This window comes from Malania oleifera, chromosome 12 (genome assembly GCF_029873635.1).
Source record: "Malania oleifera isolate guangnan ecotype guangnan chromosome 12, ASM2987363v1, whole genome shotgun sequence".
Lineage (NCBI taxonomy): Eukaryota > Viridiplantae > Streptophyta > Magnoliopsida > Santalales > Ximeniaceae > Malania > Malania oleifera.
This window is the reverse complement of record NC_080428.1, coordinates 14,351,502-14,374,023: the sequence shown is the minus strand read 5'-3', so window position 1 is coordinate 14,374,023 and position 22,522 is coordinate 14,351,502. Positions and strand designations below refer to the sequence as shown.

Sequence of the window (22,522 nt, the reverse complement as noted above, 5' to 3'; positions counted from 1 at the left end):
AGACCACCCATCTCGGCAGCGACGATGGGGACTTCTTGTTATCCTCTGGTTGCTTCCACTACAGCACCCTTTCATGGGCATAGATGGATGGTGATGGCAACAATTCTCTGAATTTGTCCAACTGAATGCCTAAAGAAATATTCTTAAAGGGAATGTTGATTCCTCTTTCTTCAAAGAACGCATCCTCAAGTGCTGCAGCTTCTGCAATTAAAAATTTTACACTGCTTTGAAAATTTAGCTGCAAAATTTTCAGCAGTGGTTCCAGTTTATTGATTTCTCTTGATGTTTCATCGATGTTCTTGTACGAGTTTTCTTTTGGGTTCGACCATCGCTCACCATAGTAGCAAAGAAATTTGACATCTTGGACTCCAACCACCACCCTCCGTTCTCTTCAAAGAGGTTCCTTTTACAAGTTTCTTTGTCATCTTGCGGAGCTTAACCCTCTCCTCTTCTTTTCTTCGTCTTCCAAGTTGTATAATATGAAATCTTGAGTTGCATACACACTCCCACTTCCTGAATTTTATTTTCTTGGAAGTAAAGAAATCAAATCCTCAAATTTTTATATATTTATTTATTTTTGCAATTAGTATTTTCATCTCTCTATAAATGCCAAATTTTGAGTTCTTCCAAAGGATTGAGTCCACATAATTTCAACTGAAAATACGCAAGATTGCACATTTTAGCTCAATATCATGTCGAAAAAGAACATCCAACTTTGATCAAGGTTACGTGTGAGGGAGCGTGAGTCCAATGAGAGTTTATGCCGGCACCATATACTACTAAGCTCCATCGCTAATCTTGAATTCGAATATTGAATTTAGATTGAAGAATTCTTGTAACCCCTTGTTGCTTCAATATTCTTTGATTGATTTTTTGTTAGCAACATCAAATTTTCGGCACCAAAGGGTACTTACTGTAGTATTTTCAGTCGGTTGTCATTACCTTTTAGTTTCAGCCATTGGTGAGATCTTCTCCTCTCTTGTTATTTTTTTTTTATTACTATTATTATTTTTCCATTAGTTGGTTGGTAGTGTAGATTTTGTGTTTATGATTTGTAGGCTTAATATATGCATTTTTGTGTTTTCTATTTGCAAATCTTGGATTATACCAAAATTTTCAAATACTATTGCAGTTTGTTTTTGTTTTTTTATTTTAATCTAGCTTGGATTCACACCCAAAGTTGTATGCTTTAGATTTTTTAAGTGCATTGTGTTGTTTGTGTGGTTTCAACTGGTTGTAGGGTGTGATTTAGAAAATTGTCTATGTGAAATAAGTTTGCATTTGAAAAAAAAAAAAAAACTCAAAGTGTATACTTTGCCTGTGTAACACAAATTATCTTTGTACACACAGCTGGTCCCAAGCATTGATAAAGGAGCAAGGTTGTGTTAGGTAGCTGATAGCTAGCGTCAAACTTTGTCAAATCTTATAATCATGAATTTTTACCAAATTCACCTAGGTCGAGGGAATAGACCGGGAGAAGGGAGTGGACTAATAAGTTAGCACAAGAAACTTTGATTAGATAAGCAACTTGGAATATAGGGACTCTTATGGGTAGAAGTATGGAAATAATGAAAATAATGTTTAGAAGGAAAATTAACTTAATTTGCCTTCAAAAGACAAAATGGGTAGGAGAGAAAGCTAGAGAAATTGAAAAATCAGGATTTAAACTTTTGTACACTGGAAAAGAAAAACATAATAATGGGGTAGGGATTATTGACAAAGGCCTAAAAGATTATGTAGTGGATGTTAAAAGAATAGGGGATAGGATCATTAAAATTAGGATAGCTCTAGGCCTAGTGATAGTGAATGTCATTAGTGTTTATGCTTCCCAAATAGGCTTAGTAGAAAATCTTATAAGACAATTTTGGGAAGATATGGATAGTATTTTACAAGGAATACCAACGTTTGAAAGACATTAATAGGAGCTGATTCAAATGAAGACACCGAACCTGCCTAACCTGCTTAATAAACGGGTCGGGTCTAGGTTGACCTGTTTACAAACGGGTTAGCTTGCTTTAACCCAAACCCGATTTAAACGGGCGTGTCACCTGTCGGGTTCGACCCGTTTTGCCACCCCTAGAGAGAGTGCTGCTAGAGTTGGAGGCACTATACCGTGGCTAGGAGCTCTTTCTCTTGGGCCATGTAGTTCCATTTTTTATTGGTCAATTTTTAGCTCCCTTCTGCAGTAGGACTCGTAGCGTTAAGTGAGAAGCATCCATTTGAAAATGGCTTTTTTTATTTTTGAGAGAGCTTAATTTTGGGTCCTCTGAATTTTATGCTTAAGCTCATCAAAGCTGATTGATTGTCTTCTCACCAAGACCACTATACCCTATACCCCCTTTGTTGGCAAATGTATTAATGGCACAATTCATCGAGGGTAATAAACTTTTTTGTAGTTGGCAAGCCTAAGGAATGAGTGTACTTTGCTTACAGATGTCAGTGGCTTCCACTCATAAATTACCCAAACTTTTTCTGGGTCCATTCATGTCTGCTCCTCTTCAATGATGTGACCTAAGAACTTAATGTGTTTTTGGGCAAAGGCACACTTCTCCCCTTCAAGGCACAATTGATTTTCCTGGAGCCTGAATGTAGCTCGCTTATAGATGTCAGTGGTTTCCACTTATAAATTGTCCAAACTTTTTCTAAGTCCATTCACATCCGCCCCTCTTCAATGATATGACCTAAGAACTTAATGTGTTTCTGGGCAAAGGCACACTTCTCCCCTTCAAGGCACAATTGATTTTCCTAGAGCCTATTTTGTGGTTAGCTATAGTGGACCTAAACACCACAATGTCAAGGTAGACAACCACAATTTGTCAAGGTAGTCCCAAAAAACCTAGTTCATTAGGGTACAAAAAGTAGCAAATGCATTGGTTAGTACAAAAAGCATAATAAGAAGCAAGACCTTGGGAAGATCCCTTGTAGGAGAATAATTAAGAAGAATTGGGTCAAGGGATTATTGGATTTAGTTAGTAGTTTATTATACGTTTCATTTAATTAGTATAGTATTATGCATATTTGGGGGCTTATGTGTACTATTGTGTGTTTTAGAGGTATGTAATTTAATGTAGTTTTAGGGGTATATGCGTAATTTCATTTAAAGAGGCTTTCTTATAAATAGTGTGTGAAAGCCATGTTTTAGGGAGTTGTTGAAATTGAATTGAGAAAGTAAGCGTGTGTTTCACCCTTGTATCTCCTCTCTTGCTCACTCCTCCGTTCTTTCTTCCCCTTTCCTCCCTTGTATCTCTCATGGTTGTTGATCATTGATGTTGCCCCTGCATCAAAAGGGCCTTTAGGCATCACCCTAGAGTTTTCTAGCTATTGGGATCTCACTCCTCTCACATACAAGAAGAAGGCTCAGTTATAGGGGGGCGAGGTTTCTTGATACATGATGAGAGTGATTGGGCATGTCAGATTTCATTTCTTCGATTCATGATTGCAAGGGCAGGTTTGGTTTTTGCCCTGTGTGATAGAGTGTCTTGCAAGAACTCATTGGAGGGATTAGTGAAGAAGTTGAAACCCCACGTTGGTGCATGACACAGAGGGTCTAAACTAATGTTTCCTTGGTTTTTGCTCTGTGTGATACAGAGTGGCTTGCAAAGACTCATTGGAGGGATTAGTGTAGAAGTTCAAACCCCACATTGGTGCATGACACAGAAGGTCTAAACCAATGTTTCCTAGTGCGTGGAACGGGAACGGGATCGTGGTACAGCACATGCTCTAAAATTTGGAACGTTAGGGGTCCACATAAATAGATATATTGGTGAAGAAAGTGTAATGACACTTTATATTTTGGAGAGGACGTTGAGGTGTTCTAAATGAAGACGAGATTTTATGTTGAGAAATAAATTAGTAATGATAGATTATAGAATTAAAATGTCATGATTTCCCACTTTTAACTAACATATCTATGTTATTTGAAAAATATTAAATTAAAAATTTGGATTATCAGATTTAGAGTTCTAGGCCAAATGTGGTCCATGTTATGGAGTGTTCGTACCAATACTTGGTTTGCTAGGGTGTTAGAATTTTTTGGTAGCTATATTCTAACCTCTAGATTGAGGGGCTATTGCAGGATCAAATTCCTACTCTCAGCTCAGTGACGCTCTTATCCCTCTGATTTGGTTGAAACCATGTTTTTAAAACCTGGGTTGGACAATCTGGTCCGATTGGTTTGATCAGAACTGGACTCCTGTTGGTCTGGTCACCCACCATCCAGGACCGGATTTGTCTCAAATTGGTGATGAGTCGGTTGACCTGCTCAGAACTAGAGTGAATCGGCTTGGACCGGAGTCATTGGCTGTTCAACCCACCTTTTCTCCATAAACTGCCTGTTTACAAAAAAATTATGTTAATAATTCATTGTAATGTAGCGGACGGGAATTGAACCTGTGTAATACTTATGTGGGAAGCTGCCTGCCGTCACTCAACCAAATACTGCTCTGTTATCATTGACATTTAAAATTTAATATACACAATTTGTACTGCACATGGATTAAATATGTTTCTCAATTGTTTGACTCTTTAATAATAATTAATCATACGCTCTCATTCTGCCTTCTAATAATTGTTGGACTAATTATATAATAACAATAATAATAGTAAATTTTAATAATATTTTAGGAAAGTAAAAAATTGCAAAATTCAAATTATTTGTAGTAATTATTTTTTTATTGTAATTAGCCAATACATGATTATGACCAACATCTTTACCAATTATCTCTAATGAATATAATATTATCATTGTAATATACAAACATAAATACATGCATCAATATTAATATATAAATTATATTATGTTATATTGAAATTACTGGTTCAACTACCTGTTTGACCCACTGGTCTGGCCAGTTCGACTGACCCAGTGCCTTCACTTGGTTGATTGCTGGTCTGGCTTTTAAAACCATGTTTGAAAGAAGTCCAGGAGAGATCATACATATGGTCATGTGGGTCACATTATTGGAACATAGAAGCTTGATGTAGTCTCAAATCTCTATGCATGTCAAGATGTATACACATCCATGCAATCTGGGATTCCATTGAATTCCACAGCAATGAGACAGAAGACTTTTTCCTGAACTGTGAGCAGACAACTGCTAAGCCTGTCACATAAATATTGACAGCCTTAACTGTAAATAATTATTTCCGTTTATTTCTTTGTTGTAATAGGTCGTAACAGTGAGGAATCAAACAATTTTGGGATTCATGGACGCAATCCCAACAAACAATAACCTGGCCAACAGCAAACAAGAGAAACAATCCAACCAACAGGTTGAATCACAAATACGATGACATAGCAACCGCTCTACCAATGGCCCCAACTACTGCTAAGTGCCAACAAATAGATACCAAGATTAACACACGTATGGGAAGATTGCACTCAATCTAAATGTGAGCAAACAACTGCAAGGCTGCAACTTTGGGGGCTAAAAGCTTTAGCAACTGACTTGATGTCATGGTTTACAAGAAGGCTTGAGCCATGAAAAGCCAAATTGAAATAAAAACATGCTTCAACAATGTCTCACATTGTCACATGCCCATGTGTTGCGTCAGAGTTGCCAGCCTGTGATCGGCATGTGAGGGCATGTTGGCTGCTGCCGGCAATGATCTTTCAGGGACTAGTAGATTGGCACTGGCTGTGAACAACCGTTGTGTTGGTTTTTTCCTGAGAAGTTGAAGGAATCCTGTCTTTATGATCTAGCAGTGTTGTCCAACAAGTTTCTGGCAACTTCTGACAGGGATTTAGCTCTTCCAGGATATAAACCACCCTCCTGGGGTGATAGTCAAGCATAAGGCTGAGGGGTTCTGATTTGGTTTGATTGTGATTGCAGCTCTCTAGGGTTTAAGGTTTTGGAATCATGCTGTGATACCATGTTAAAGGAATTTGGTAAATGGAGAACTTAACTCAATGATATGTCTCCCTGTGTATAGTATATCTCATGTACATCATAATGATCGTCATACCCTTACTAACATGCACTATCATATGTAAGGTAACTGGGATAAAAGATGGAGATCATTGTGGGGTTACTTAGGATTGCGTACATCCATTTTTGGGGCTCTCCCTCCATTTTATAAGTTTTAGACTTTTAAGAGTTCTCATACAGTTTTTGAGCAGTTACTTGAGGGGGAGTTCTTATCTTAGTGGGAGTGGCTTAACTGCCTACCTTGTGAGTTGGCAGTTACTGCATCATCCTCTATCTCTACGCACCACCTCTCTGTCATCAAAGCTGCCCTGGTTAGAGTTCTTCAAATCATATATATTATATGTATTATCCTGCGAAAATAAATGTTAAGATTTTGCATACGAGGAGTGGTAAAAGAGAAATAACATTTAGTCAAGCATACACACTCATACAATTGTTATAACAACTTTGAATAAAAACCATAGTCATACTACATATTTATATGTTAATTTTCAGGATCTTTTATGCATATGTATCACTCTTTGGGTATATAATGCATGAGCTAGAAACTTGTTGACATTGTTGCTCAGCATGTCATAAAATTCATTTTTTTTTTTTGCTAGACATGTCCTCAACTCACACTGTAACGCCCCGGTCCCAACTTCGGGCCCGGATGTTATTGTAGTGACGTCTTTTTACCTGATATACTTCTCAACAGATATATACGCAGCGGAAAATATAAACATCCATCAACCTATTACCAGAGTTCTAACTGCCTGATAGATACATACAACTATTCCAACATCCATATACAATATTGTATGATACTCGGCGCATCCTCGAGTCTTGCAACATTTTATAAATTTTAAAAACTTATAACATAACCTGCAAAATCGAGCTCGTGGAGACGCTCACTCAAAAACATATAGCTACTGTGCTCCAGTTCTTGCTAATCTCAACCTCGATAAGGACCTGAAAAGACAGTTTGTATGATAGGGTGAGACACCTCTTAGTAAGGGACGATTAAGCTAATAACAGTGTGTGGCCAGCATGCTTTAAGTGTTTAACAAAAACATAAACATACATAATCATCGTTTCCATAATTGTAAAATACGTAGCCCATTTTCATCATATGAACAACCCTATAGTATATAACAACAATTACATAAATGTACAGATATGCTAGATAGGACACGCCCTCAAACTCTATACCATGTATAAATCCCCACAATCAGGGTTGACCGCCCCTACTGTCTCAATACAGCCTGGGTTCATATAGATCAAAAGTATGGTGCCCTCATTGGAAACGGATCCGTGCCTACACTCTTAGTCCCCAGGGTTCCTAAAGCATATCGTGCAATTTAAGCAATTTAAACACTCTTTTGAAATCATTTCACAAAACACATCATTACGTGAAATCCGGCCCATAGCCATTTCACAACATCAATACCTGCCACATAGTTTTCCACATTCGAAAACAACCCAAAAGTAATTATAAACAATTAATATCACAGTACGGGTTTTAAACAACAAAAACAACTTTTCCAACCTGTGAAAAGGTCCAAAATGACAAGTATAATATTCTAAAAATATAACATTTGAATTTGACCAGTTGGTTTTGAAAATAACGCCGGTTTACTGAACCGATGCCCGAAACCCTAAAATCGCCGTACCTCGATATCTAAAAGTTATTTCAACATTTCAATCGATTCATATTGTATAAATCACTGTATTAACCGAACCCCTTTACTTGTGTGTGAATCGGAGTCTAAAACGACCTAGAACTCAAGCCCTAACTTTTCGAACCTCGAACCTAAACGGTTCAAAACAACGGCACGAAAACCCCGAAACCTAATACACGAAGAACAACACTTCAGTATAATTTCGTATACTACAGATCTACCTGATCAAAAGCAAAAACCAACTCTTACCTCGATGTTCGGGAAAAACTCAAAAATCTCCGAAACGAAATTATGATCCGTAGAACCTTTAGATATTACTTACTTGATCCATGTAGCGACGTCAGATCGTTGATTCCAGCAACACGGCCCGGAAATCTTAGAGAGAGAGAGAGAGAGAGAGTTTATAAAGAAAAACCTAACTTAGCCTTTAAGTAATCAAAATAAATATCTCCTCCAAGATATTTATATATAAATATCTCAAAATATATTCTCCAAAATATCTCCTCCAAAATATCTTTTTATTTATTTATTTATTTATTATTATTATATATATATATATATATATATATATTGATCGGGTTACTACAATCTCCCCTCCTTCTAAAATTTCATCCTAAAAATTTGCTAACTGTTCCTATCATATCGTCTGAACTCTAACTGCTCTATCTCTAGGAAGAGTTGGCGGCCACCCACATAGTAGCCCTGTCCCAAATTTATTACCTACCCTCATTTATGGCGGAGGAATACCGTGGTTACATACAATAGTCTTGGAAGCTCACATTACATATACAAACTCTCCCAGAGACAATCCACATACCCTTACCATAAGCAAAAAGGGATACACTCATATATCTACATTACCTGTCTAATTCTGAACATCTCTGAATAGTTGAGGATACTTCTGACGTATCTCGGCCTCTAATTCCCAAGAAGGCTCCTCAACTGCGTGGTTACGCCATAGCACCTTTACCAATGGTATCTCGTTGGTACGCAGCTTCCGTACCTTCTGATCCAAAATCTGAACCGGTACCTCGCCATAAGCTAGCGCTTCACTGATCTCTGAAGACTCATAACTGATCACGTGCAACGGATCTGACACGTACTTCCTTAGCACCAACACGTGAAACACATCATGCACCCTAGATAAGTTCGGGGGTAAGGCTACCCGATAAGTAACAAGACCTATCCTCTCCAGGATTTCGAACGGCCCAATGTACCGAGGACTCAACTTGCCCTTCCTCCCGAACCTCATCACTCCTTTCATAGGAACAACCCTCAGAAATACCATATCTCCGATATCAAATTTCAGTTTCCGTCGGTGAATATTGACATAACTCTTCTGCCGACTCTGAGCTGATCTAATCCTTTCTCTGATAAGCTCGACCTTCGCAGAGGTCTGCTGAACCAACTTTGGTCCCAAAATCTGTTGCTCACCTACCTCATCTCAGTACAACGGAGATCAGCACCAACGACCATATAAGGCCTTATATGGTGTCATCTCAATACTGGTTTGGTAGCTGTTTTATAAGCAAATTTTACGAGGGGTAGATACTGGATCCAACTATTACCGAAATCCAACACGCATGCCCGCAGCTTATCCTCCAAAATCTGAATTGTCCTTTCAGACTGCTCATCCGTCTGTGGGTGAAACGCCATGCTGATCGTGAGCTGTGACCCCAAGGCATCCTGCAACCCTTTCTAGAACCGAGACGTGAAACGTAGGTCTCGATCTGAAACGATAGACATCGGGACGCCATGGAGTCGTACTACCTCCTGTACGTACAACTCTGCCAGCCTATTCATAGAATAGCTGACTCTGATTGGAATGAAGTGTGCCGTCTTCGTTAGCCGATCCACCACCACCCAGATAGCATTCTGTCCGTGCACCGCTGAAGGCAGCCCTGAAACAAAATCCATCAAGATGTATTCCCACTTCCTCTTGGGAATGTCAAGCGGCTGTAGTGGTCCTGCTGGTCTCTGATACTCAGCTTTCACCTGCTGACATGTCCGACATTGCCCAACATACCCGACCACTTCTCTCTTCATATTATTCCACTAGAACGATTTTCGCAAATCTCTATACATTTTTGTGCTCCCTGGATGAACAGTTTCGAAAGAGCGATGAGCCTCCTCCAAAATCATCCTCTTTATCTTTGTGTTGTCTGGTACACATAGTTGGTGTGGATTCTGAGAACTCCATCCTTAGAGACATTAAAATCTGAATGTGGTTCACTTTGCAGTTTCTCCACAATCTTTACCAACTTTGCGTCGTTCAACTGAGCAGCTTTGATTCGTTATCATAAGGTCGGTTGAACCACCAACTCGGCAACGAAGGCCTAGGGATCCTCGTCCACCAACTCTACCCTCAATCACTCTAGATCCATCTTGATCTGATGCTACCCCACAACTGCTGAAACCGACGCCTCCACTGACTTCCGACTCAGCGCATCAGCTACCACATTAGCTTTTCCAGGGTAATAGCTAATGGTACAGTCGTAGTATTTGATCAATTCGAGCCACCTGTGTTGCCTTATATTCGACTCCTTTTGGGCGAAGAAGTATTTGAGACTCTTATGATCGGTAAAGATCTCGCACTTCTCACCATACAGATAGTGCCGCAAGATCTTTAGAGCGAACACAACTGCTGCCAGCTCCAAATCATGCGTAGGGTCATTCTTATCGTACTCCTTGAGCTAATGAGAAGCGTAGGCAACTACTTTACCCTGTTGCATCAAAACACAACCTAGTCCCTTCAGGGACGCGTCACTGTAGATCACGAAGCCACCATCCCCTGATGGAATGGTCAACACTGGAGCCGTGACCAAGCGCCGCTTCAACTCTTAGAAACTCTACTCGCAGTGTCTAGTCCACGCAAACCTGCTACCCTTCCTGGTAAGCTGCGTCAAAGGACCTAACAACTTAGTAAAGCCCTTGACGAACCGGCGATAAAACTCGGCCAGACCCAAGAAACTACGAACCTCATGCACGTTCCTTGGTCTCGTCTAGTCAACTACTGCCTCAACTTTACCTGGGTCAACTGAAATCCCCTCCTTGGACACCACATGCCCTAGAAATGCAACTTGCTCAAGCCAAAATTCGCATTTCTTGAATTTAGCGAATAATTCCTTTTCTCTAAGTACCTGAAGGACTACTCTAAGATGAGCATCATGCTCTACTGGACTCTTTGAATACACCAAGATGTCGTCAATGAACACCATCACGAATTTATCCAGGTACTCATGGAACACCCTGTTCATCAAGTCCATGAATGCTACAGGTGCATTCGTCAAACTAAACGGCATAACCAAAAACTCTTAATGGCCATACTGGGTTCGGAAAGCAGTCTTTGATACATCCTCTGCTTTCACCTTCTGCTGGTGATACCCAGACCACAGATCGATCTTCGAAAAGATCTGAGTGCCCTGCAACTGGTCAAACAAGTCGTCAATCCGAGGCGACTCCAGGTAGTCCTCAAACTTCGTCTCACGGGTGGCGATGGGGAAGTATCATGCGAAGAACACCTCCCTGAATCGACTCCAGGTAGTCCACACGTACCCTGGGCGCTGGTCCTCGACCAGCTTGGTTGTTTGCCACCATCTCTTAGCCTCCCCCACCAGCTTGAGGGCGGCGTATTTAACCTTCTGTTCCTTTGTGCGCTTAGACACCTCCAGCAGATACTCCATCTCTTGTAACCAGTCCTCCGCCGCAATCAGGTTCGGCCCTCCTGAAAATGCCGGCGGATTCGTTCTGGAGAACTGCTGGTACGTGCAGCCTCTATTTGCAACCATCTGATCCTGCTCCCTGGAACCCCTCCTGGGTTCCTTCCTGGCCTGCCTCGCTATATCACGGAGGAACATAGGAGCCTCAGTCTCATCCACACCGGAGGCATCCAGGTGATTATCGCCTCCTGCCATAATCCCCTTCGCTCTGGGTTCCATCCTGTACACTGGTAAAAGTCGACTTAATCATTCCACATTTAACACAATAATTGCAAATATGGAACAAGAAGATTAAACAACACGTATTCGAGACACCGACAGCCCATACACACTAGATCGTCTAACCTCTCATCTCAATATCCGAGTCAAGTCTCTTAACCTAGAAACGAAACCATCAATGGATTTACCATGGTTTTCCTTAAATCGCCATTCCTGAGAAAGCACAGAAGACCATCAAAGGAACTCCCGCCTCCAAGCCTCAAGACTAAAACCCGACTAACTCTCTTACTCCATCTCATTATAGCCAATACTTTGGTAATTTACTCACTAACCGTCAAAGTCTGCAAAACCTAGCAAACTTAGGCTCTAATACCATTTGTAATGCCCCAGTCCCAACTTATGGCCCGGGTGTTACTATAGTGACGTCTGTGTACCTGATATATTTCTCAATGGATATATACGCAGCGGAAAGCATAAACATCTATCAACCTATTACTAGAGTTCTAACTGCCTAATAGATACATATAGCTATTCCAACATCCATATACAATACTGTATGATACTCGACGCATCCTTGAGTCTTACAACATTTTACAAGTTCTGAAAACCTATAACATAACCTACAAAATCGAGCTCATGGAGACACTCAAAAACAGATCGCTACCCTGCCCCAGTCCTTGCTAATCTCAACCTTGATAAGGACTTGAAAAGACAGTTTGTATGATAGGGTGAGACACCTCTCAGTAAGGGACGATTAAGCCAATAACAATGTGTGGCCAGCATGCTTTAAGCGTTTAACCAAAACATAAACATATATAATCATCGTTTCCATAATTGTAAAATACGTAGCCCATTTTCATCATATGAACAGCCCCATAGTATATAACAACAATTACATATGTGTACAAATATGCATTATAGGACACGCCCTCAAACTTTATACCATGTATAAATCCCCACAATCGGGGTTGACTGCCCTTACTGTCTCAATACGGCCTGGGTACACGATCAAGAGGCAAACTCACACTAAGACCGCCCCTACTGTCTCAATACAGTTTGGGTTCATATAGATCAAAAGTATGATGCCCTCACTGCCAACGGATCTGTGCCTACGCTATCAGTCCCCAGGGTTTCTAAAGCATATCGTGCAATTTAAGCAATTTAAACACTCTTTTGAAATCATTTCACAAAACACATCATTACGTGAAATCCGGCCCGTAGCCGTTAAATAAACTTCCTGCATTTTCACAATAGTTCCAACATTTCACAACATCAATACTTGCCACACAATTTTCCACATTCGAAAACAACCTAAAAGTAATTATAAACAATTAATATCACAGTACGGGTTTTAAACAACAAAAACAACATTTTCAACCGGTGAAAAGGTCCAGAATGACAAGTACAATATTCTAAAAATATAACATTTGAATTTGACTAGTTGGTTTTGAAAATAACGTCGGTTTACCGAATCGAGGCCCGGAAACCCTAAAACCGCCGTAACTCGATATCTAAAAGTTATTTCAACATTTCGATTGATTCATATTGTATAAATCACTGTATTAACATAACCCCCTTACTTGCATGTGAATCGGAGTGCGAAACGACCCGGAACTCAAGCCCTAACTTTCAGAACCCGAACCTAAATGGGTCAAAACAACAGCACGAAAACCCTGAAACCTAATACTCAAAGAACAACACTTCAGTATAATCTCGTACACTACAGATCTACCGAACCAAAAGTAAAAACTGACTTCTTACCTCGAATTTCTGGAAAAACTCGGAAATCTTTGAAACGAAATTCTGATCCGTAGAACTTGTAGAGACTCCTTCCCTGATCCACGTAGCGACGTCGGATCGTCGATTCCGGCAACACACAGCCCGAAAATTTTAGAGAGAGAGAGAGAAATTAGCCTTTAAGTAATCAAAATAAATATCTCTTCCAAGATATTTATATATAAATATCTCAAAATATCTTCTCCAAAATACCTCTTTATTTATTTATTTATTATATATATGTATATATATATATATATATATATATATATTTGATCGGGTTACTACAATCTCCCCTCCTTATAAAATTTCGTCCTCGAAATTTGCTAACTGTTCCTATCAAATCGTCTGAACTCTAATTGCTTAGTCTCTAGGAAGAGCCGGTGGCCCCCCACATAGCAGTCCCGTCTCAAATTTATTACCTACCCTCCTTATGGCGGAGGAATACCGTGGTTACATACAATAGTCTCGGAAGCTCTCATTACATATACAAACTCTCTCAGAGACAATCCACATACCCTTACCATAAGCAAAAAGGGATACACTCACATATCTACATTACCTAACTCTGAACATCTTTGAATAGTTGAGGATACTTCTGACGTATCTCGGTCTCTAATTCCCAAGAAGGCTCCTCAACCGCGTGGTTACGCCATAGCACCTTTACTAATGGTATCTCCTTGGTATGCAGCTTCCGTACCTTCTAATCTAAAATATGAACCAGAATCTCACCATAAGCTAGCGCTTCACTGATCTCTAAGGACTCATAATCGATCACGTGAATCGGATCTGGCACGTACTTCCTCAGCATCGACACGTGAAACACATCATGCACCCTAGATAAGGTCAGGGGTAAGGTTACTCGATAAGTAACTAGACCTATCCTCTCCAAGATTTCGAACGGCCCGATGTACCGAGGACTCAACTTGCCCTTCCTCCCGAACCTCATCACTCCTTTCATAGGAGCAACCCTCAGAAATACCATATCTCCGATATCAAATTTCAGTTCTCGTCTACGAGTATCGGCATAACTCTTCTGCTGACTCTTAGCTGATCTAATCCTTTCTCTGATAAGCTCGACCTTCGCAGAGGTCTGCTGAACCAACTCCGGTCCCAAAATCTGCCGCTCACCTACCTCATCCCAGTACAACGGAGATCGTCACCGACGACCATATAAGGCCTTATATGGTGTCATCTCAATACTGGTCTGGTAGTTGTTTTATAAGCAAATTCTATGAGGGGTAGATACTGGATCCAACTGTTACCGAAATCCAATATGCATGCCCGCAGCTTATCCTCCAAAATATGAATCATCCTTTCAGATTGCCCATCCGTTTGTGGGTGAAATGTCGTGCTGAATGTGAGTTGTGACCCCAAGGTATCCTGCAACCCTTTCTAGAACCGAGACGTGAAACGTGGGTCTCGATCTGAAACAATAGACACCGGGATGCCATGGATTTGTACTACCTCCTGTAAGTACAACTCTGCTAGCCTATTTCATAGAATAGCTTATTCTGATTGGAATGAAGTGTGCGGTCTTCGTTAGCCAATCCACCACCACCCAGATAGTATTCTATTCGTGCACCGCTGAAGGCAACCCCGAAACAAAATCCATCAAGATGTGTTCCCACTTTTACTTGAGAATGTCAAGCGGCTGTAGTGGTCCTGTTGATCTCTAATGCTCAGCCTTCACCTGCTGACATGTCAGACATTGCCCAACAAATCCGACCACTTCTCTCTTTATATTACTCCACCAGAACGATTCTTGCATATCTCTATACATTTCCGTGCTTCTTGGATGAATAGTATAGAGAGAGCGATGAGCCTCCTTCAGAATCATCCTCTTTATCTCTGCGTCGTCTGGTACACACGCTCTGGTGTTGAATCTAAGAATTCCATCCTTAGAGACATTAAAGTCTGAATGTGGTTCACTCTGCAGTTTCTCCACAATCTTTACCAACTCTACGTCGTTCAACTGAGCAACTTTGATTCATTCTCGTAAAGTTGGTTGAACCACCAACCCGGCAACGAAGGCCTAGTGATCCTCGTCCACCAGCTCTACCCTCAATCTCTCTAGATCCATCCTGATCTGATGCTGCCCCACAACTGCTGAAACCGACGCCTCCACTGACTTTCGACTCAACACATCGGCTACCACATTAGCTTTTCCGGGGTGAAAGCTAATGGTACAGTCGTAGTCTTTGATCAATTCGAACCACCTACGTTACCTCATATTCAACTCCTTCTAGGTGAAAAAGTATTTGAGACTCTTATGATTGGTAAAGGTCTCGCACTTCTTACGATACAGATAGTGCCGCCAGATTTTTAGAGCAAACACAACTGCTGCCAAATCAAAATCATGCGTAGGGTAATTCTTCTCGTACTCCTTGAGTTGACGAGAAGCGTCGGCAACTACTTTATCCTGTTACATCAAAACACAACTTAGTCCCTTCAGAGACGCGTTTCTGTAGATCATGAAGCCACCATCCCCTGATAGAATGGTCAACACTAGAGCCGTGACCTGCTACCAGTCTTGGGAACTCTGCTCGCAGTCTCCAGTGCACGCAAACCTGCTACCCTTCCTAGTAAGCTGTGTCAAAGGACCCAACAGCTTAGAAAAGCCCTCGACGAACCAGCGATAATACTCAGCCAGACCCAAGAAACTACAAACCTTATGCACGTTCTTTGGTCTCGCCCAGTCAACTACCGCCTCAACTTTACCTGGGTCAACTGAAATCCCCTCCTTGGACACCACGTGCCCTAAAAATGCAACCTGCTCAAGCTAGAATTTGCATTTCTTGAATTTAGCGAATAATTCCTTCTCTCTAAGTATTTGAAGGACTACTCTAAGATGAGCATCATGCTCTGTTGGACTCTTTGAATACACCAAGATGTTGTCAATGAACACCACCACGAATTTATCCAGGTACTCGTGGAACACCCTGTTCATCAAGTCCATGAATGCTGCAGGTGCATTCGTCAAACCAAACGGCAAAACCAAAAACTCGTAATGGCCATACGGGGTTCAGAAAGCAGTTTTCGATACATCCTCTGCTTTCACCTTCAACTAGTGATACCCGGACCGCAGATCGATCTTCTAAAAGACCTAAGTACCCTGCAACTGGTCAAATAAGTCGTCAATCTGAGGCAACGGATATTTGTTCTTCACGGTCACCTTATTGATCTCCTAGTAATCGATGCACATCCTCATTGACCCGTCCTTCTTTTTCACAAACAACACAGGTGCACCCTAGGGTGACACGCTCGGCCTGATGAACCCCTTGTCCAAAAGTTCCTGCAATTGCTCCTTTAGCTCTTTCAACTCAGCTGGAGCCATCCTGTAAGGCGCCTTGGAGATTGGTGCCGTCCTCGGTACTAACTTAATAGCAAACTCCACTTCCCTATCTGGAGGCAACCCTGGCAAGTCTTCAGGAAAGACATCGGAGAACTCCCTTATCACCGGGATATCCTCCAACTTCAATCCCTCCTTAGGTGACTCTTTCACATTCGCCAGGTATCCTTGACAACCCTCCAGAAGCAGCTGTCTCGCTTGCATCGCCGAGAGGATCCGTGGTTTAGAACGCACACACGACCCAACAAATAGAAATTCCTGCTCTCCGGGAGGCTTGAACACTACTTCCTTTTTACGGCAGTCAATGCTCGCAAAACTAGATGCCAGCCAATCCATCCCTAGGATTACATCAAACCTATGCATATCAAACACGATTAGACTGGCAGCCAGCCTCCTCCCGTGAATTTCTATCGGGTAATCCCTGACCACTCTACCGCATACCACCACTAACCCTGATGGCGTATCCACACCTAACTCGACCTCTAACGGTTGAGCCTCCACTCCACACCGTTTAACAAATTCTCGAGATATAAAGGAGTGGGTTGCACCCGAATCAAAAAGAACTACAGCATTATATGATAAGCTGTAAATGGTACCAATCACCACATTGTCGGCCTTCTCTGCGTCGCCCAGCATCATCGAGTACACCCTAGCTTGAGCGGTGCCTCCCTGGTGACCACCTTGAGGTGCCTGGTTACCACCCCGGTTTTGAGCCTGTGCTGAAGGGAGAGTCACTGTCGCTCGATAGTCTCGTATCAGATGCCTTAACTCCCCGCACTTGTAGCAGCCCGTGAATTGAGACTTGCATTCGCCCCAATGCTGCTTAGGGCACTTGGGACACATTGGCTTCTTTGAACTCCCTTGGGAAGCCTAAGATCTCGACTGCTGCTGCTGTTGACCCGAAGGACCACCATACTTCTTCCAATAACTCTTGTCGAAGCCTGGCTGTGAACTCTGGGGAAAAGGCCTCTTCTTTTGATTCGCCTCTCTCTCCCCCTCCTGGATGCTGGCTTTAGCCGCCATGGCTCTATCCACAAGGTCGTAAAAGCCCTCGACCATCAACGCTGCCACCTGCGCGCGTATAGCCTGCTTCAGGCCCCTCTCAAACATACGAACCTTCTTCGGCTCATCTGAAACCATGTGAAGCGCAAATCGAGATAACTCTACGAACCTAGCCGCGTACTGCTGCACTGGCATCAATCCCTGAGTCGAGTGGAAGAACTCCTCAGACTTCGCCTCACGAGTGGTGATGGGGAAGTATCGTGCGAAGAACACCTCCCTGAAGCGACTCCAGGTAGTCGACACGTACCCTGGGTGCTGCTCCTCGACCACTTTAGCTGATCGCCACCATCTCTTAGCCTCCCCCACCAACTTGAGGGCGGCGTATTTAACCTTTTGTTCCTCTGTGCACTTAGACACCTCCAGCCGATCCTCCATCCCTTGTAACCAGTCCTTTGCCGCAATCGGGTTAAGCTCTTTCGAAAGTGTCGGCAGATTCGTTTTGGGGAACTGCTGGTACGTGCAGCCTCTATCTGCAACCATCTGATCCTGCTCCTTGGAACCCCTATTGGGTTCCTTCCTGGCCTGCTTCGCTATATCACGAAGGAACACAGGAGCCACAGTCTCATCCTCACTGGAGGCATCCAAGTGATTATCGCCTCCTGCCATAATCCCCTTTCCTCTGGGTTCCATCCTATACACAGGTAAAAATCGACTTAATCATTCCACATTTAACACAATAAATGCAAATATGGAACAAGAAGATTAAACAACATGTATTCGAGACACCGACAGCCCTTACACACTAGACCGTCTAACCTCTCACCTCGACATCCAATTCAAGTCTCTTAACCTAGAAACGAAACCATCGATGGATTTACCATGGTTTTTCTGAAATTGTCGTTCTCGGAAAAGTACAGAAGACCGTCGAAGGAACTCCCGCCTCCGAGCCTCGAGACTTAAACTCGACTAACTCTCTAACTCTATCTCATTACAACCAATACTCTGGTAATTTACTCACTCACCATCAAAGTCTGCAGAACCTAGCAAACTTAGGCTTTAATACCACCTCTAACGTCATGGTCCCAACTTACGGCCCGAGTGTTACTGTAGTGACGTCTGTGTACTTGATATACTTCTCAATAGATATATACGCAGCGAAAAGCATAAATATCCCTCAACCTATTGCCAGAGTTCTAACTGCCTAATAGATACATACAACTATTCCAACATCCATATACAATACTGTATGATACTCGATGCATCCTTGATTTTTACAACATTTTACAAGTTCTGAAAGCCTATAACATAACCCTACAAAATCGAGCTCGTGGAGACTCTCACTCAAAAACAGATCGCTACCCTGCCCTAGTCCTTGCTAATCGCAACCTCGATAAGGACCTGAAAAGACAGTTTGTATGATAGGGTGAGACATCTCTTAGTAAGGGACGATTAAGCTAATAACAGTGTGTGGCCAGCATGCTTTAAGTGTTTAACAAAAACATAAACATATATAATCATCGTTTCCATAATTGTAAAATACATAACCCATTTTCATCATATGAACAACCCCATAGTATATAACAACAATTAGATAAATGTACAGATATGTAAGATAGGACACGTCCTCAAACTTTATACCATGTATAAATTCCCACAATCGGGGTTGACCGCCCCTACTATCTCAATACAGCCTAGGTACACGATTAAGAGGCAAACTCACACTAAGACCGCCCCTACTCTCTCAATACAACTTGGGTTCATATAGATCGAAAGTATGGTGCCCTCATTGGCAACGGATCCGTGCCTACACTATCAGTCCTCAGGATTCCTAAAGCATATCGTGCAATTTAAGCAATTTAAACACTCTTTTGAAATCATTTCACAAAACACATCATTACGTGAAATCCGGCCGGTAGCCATTTCACAACATTAATACCTGCCACACAGTTTTCCACATTTGAAAACAACCCGAAAGTAATTATAAACAATTAATATCACAGTACAGGTTTTAAACAACGAAAACAATATTTCCAACTAGTGAAAAGGTCTAGAATGACAAGTACAATATTATAAAAATATAATTGAATTTGACCGGTTGGTTTTGAAAATAATGCCGGTTTACTAAACCGAGGCCCGGAAACCCTAAAACCGTCGTAACTCGATATCTAAAAGTTATTTCAACATTTCAATCGATAAATATTGTATAAATCACTGTATTAACATAACCCCCTTACTTGCATGTGAATCGGAGTTTGAAACGACCCGAAATTCAAGCCCTAGCTTTCTGAACCCCAAACCTAAATGGTTCAAAACAACGGTACAAAAACCCCAAAACCTAATACTCGAAGAACAACACTCTAAGTACAACATGTCAACCGAGGATTTGTTAATGAATTACGTTTGCTTCAATATTTACTGCTTGGTTGCCACGGCTTTCATGAATTGATTATTATTTCCGCTGCTATCTGATTGAATGTTAATAAAAGTGCTTCGTGGATGAATGTTGGTAAACAAAAGGCTAGCTAGTTAAGCAAGAGTGCTTTAGCTAGCGCCGCACGGCCCTTCACAACGGTGTGAAAAAGGCGGACCGCGACATTTGGTATCACAACACTTCAGTATAATCTCGTATACTACAGATCTACCGAACCAAAAGCAAAAATCGACTCTTACCTCGATTTTCAGGAAAAACTCTGAGATCTCCGAAACGAAATTCTGATCCATAGAACTTGTACAGATTCCTTCCCTGATCCACGTAGCTACGTCGGATCGTCGATTCTAGCAACGCACGGCTTGGAAATCTTAGAGAGAGAGAGTTTGTAAAGAAAAACCTTAGCCTTTAAGTAATCAAAATAAATATCTCCTCCAAGATATTTATATATAAATATCTCAAAATATCTTCTCCAAAATATCTCTTCCAAAATATCTCTTTATTTATTTATTATTATTATTATTATTATTTTATTATTATTATTTTTATCGGGTTACTACACAGACGGACTAAAATGCATTCTTGTTACTAGTTGTAGGCTTACTGGGTGCTACACTGCTCCTTAATTTCTTATTTTTTTAATTTTTTAAAAATATATTTTTTATTTTTACTATTATACTTTTATTAGTTTCTTTTTTCAAATGGAGAAGAATGAGCAATTATAGGGGCTGTTAGACTACCACTTTACCTGAAAGCTTAAGTTAGGTTGTGGGCCAACAATGTATATCGAGTCATCGGCCATGCTTATGTGCACATAAGCATGACCTTAGGCATCCGTGTCCTTGTGTAATTGAAAGGGAGAAGAATTGTGGCTTGTTCTACAGGCCATTTGTTTCTCTTTGTGCTCTTTTTCCTTCAAATTTGATGACTCTTGGATACTGCTTAATAGAATAGTGTTAATGGCAGGTTCTACAAACTGCTGCAGGCATGTACAGAAATTTAAACTCGCTAGCCATGCGATTAACAAACAGAGGTGGACTTCTGATGACTTGTTCATGTTCGGGAGCCATGACCCAGAGTGGGATGTTCTTACGTGTTCTTCAGGCAAGTAATTATTTCTGTTTTAATGTGCACAGCTGCAAAAAAAATTGGGGTCTGTTTAGTTGTGAAAAATAGTTTTCATTTTATTTTCAGTTTTTCTAATAATTACAAAAATTGCCACCTTATTTTCTAGTTTTTCAATATTTGTATAGGCAGGTTGGAATGCATAATTTTATTGTTTCCCAAAATTTTCAATATATAAATGTTGAAAAACTGGAAAACAAGGTGGCATTATTTTCACAAGGTGGTGTTGTCACCTCGACATTTTCTACACCACAAAAATCTTCATATTGAACCATCTGAGGACTGTTACAAGAAAACACAATATTGCAAATTGGTTTAACGGTGGTCATTATGACCTTTACCATTTTTTTCACTTCCATATCACTGAAGGATGGGTGTTCTAAAGTTGTATTTTGTTCTTTTTGAATGAATGGGAATGCGATTATTTGTTGGTTCTACTAAAATAATATCATGCTATGCTAATGAAGTCTCATTTACTGTGTTTGTCTATGTTCAGGAGCATTTGTTTTGTGTGTGAGAGTAAGATTCTTATCTATTCATATATAGATATATCGGTTGATAGTAAGTTTCTTTTTCTTTCTTCTGCAAAAGTTAAGAAGATTATATTGGCATTGGGAACCAATCAAAACAGTTACAGCAAATCCAAACATATGCAATAGACCAGCAACAAAAGGACAAAGGCCAAAACAAGTGAAGCTTACAACAGAAAGAGGAAAACTAACTGAAAGGAACTACTAAGACAACCAAAGAATCTGCAGCAAACTAAGCAAAAACAGCACCCTGCAATGAAAACCAAAATAGCTCCCTTTACAAGCTGCAACGTCAATATCCTGAAGAACTTTGCAAATTATAGTTTCAGGATTTAATGCAATCTGATCAAACGAGAGAATTTCTTGCTCTCCAAATATGATATATAATGGCAGTCCACGTCAGTTTTAAGTAGTCATTCTTCTTTCAAAAAGAACAAATCTATTTCAATTCTGAGTTCCATGACCTGCATCTTCTTCTAATACTGTATTTAGCATAAGTTTCAGTGTATATTTCTTTTTGCGGTATCACAATAAACAAATGATCTGTGTCTTTAGTAGCGTTACCACATATTCTGCATATGGGGCTTTTGACTGATCCCTGTTTATGAAGTCTATCCAGTGTGTTGAGCCTCTTCAGAGTTGTCACCCAAGCAACAAATGAAAATCTTGGTATATTTTTTTTAAACCATTTTGCTGAACACCAAGTGATTGGGTCTTTTTTATGTCTAATTTGCTCCCAGGCTGAATTAAAGGAGAAGTCAAATGGAGATGTATACATTCAGG

The 22,522-nt window shown here is 40.8% G+C and overlaps 1 protein-coding gene across 7 annotated transcripts in view; it reads left to right on the top strand.

The window, feature by feature from the left end:
* Nucleotides 1-22,522, top strand: part of LOC131145121 (uncharacterized) — a 73,793-nt gene that overhangs the window by 46,498 nt on the left and 4,773 nt on the right. For 5 of the 7 annotated variants that reach the window (XM_058094207.1, XM_058094213.1, XM_058094209.1 and 2 more), the window contains one exon: nt 21,051-21,188. In XM_058094207.1, the coding sequence (XP_057950190.1) occupies nt 21,051-21,188 (138 nt within the window). Of the gene's footprint in view, nt 1-21,050; nt 21,189-21,705; nt 22,291-22,522 lie in introns of those variants that run through there. The other 2 variants (XM_058094211.1, XM_058094212.1) reach the window with 2 other exon arrangements.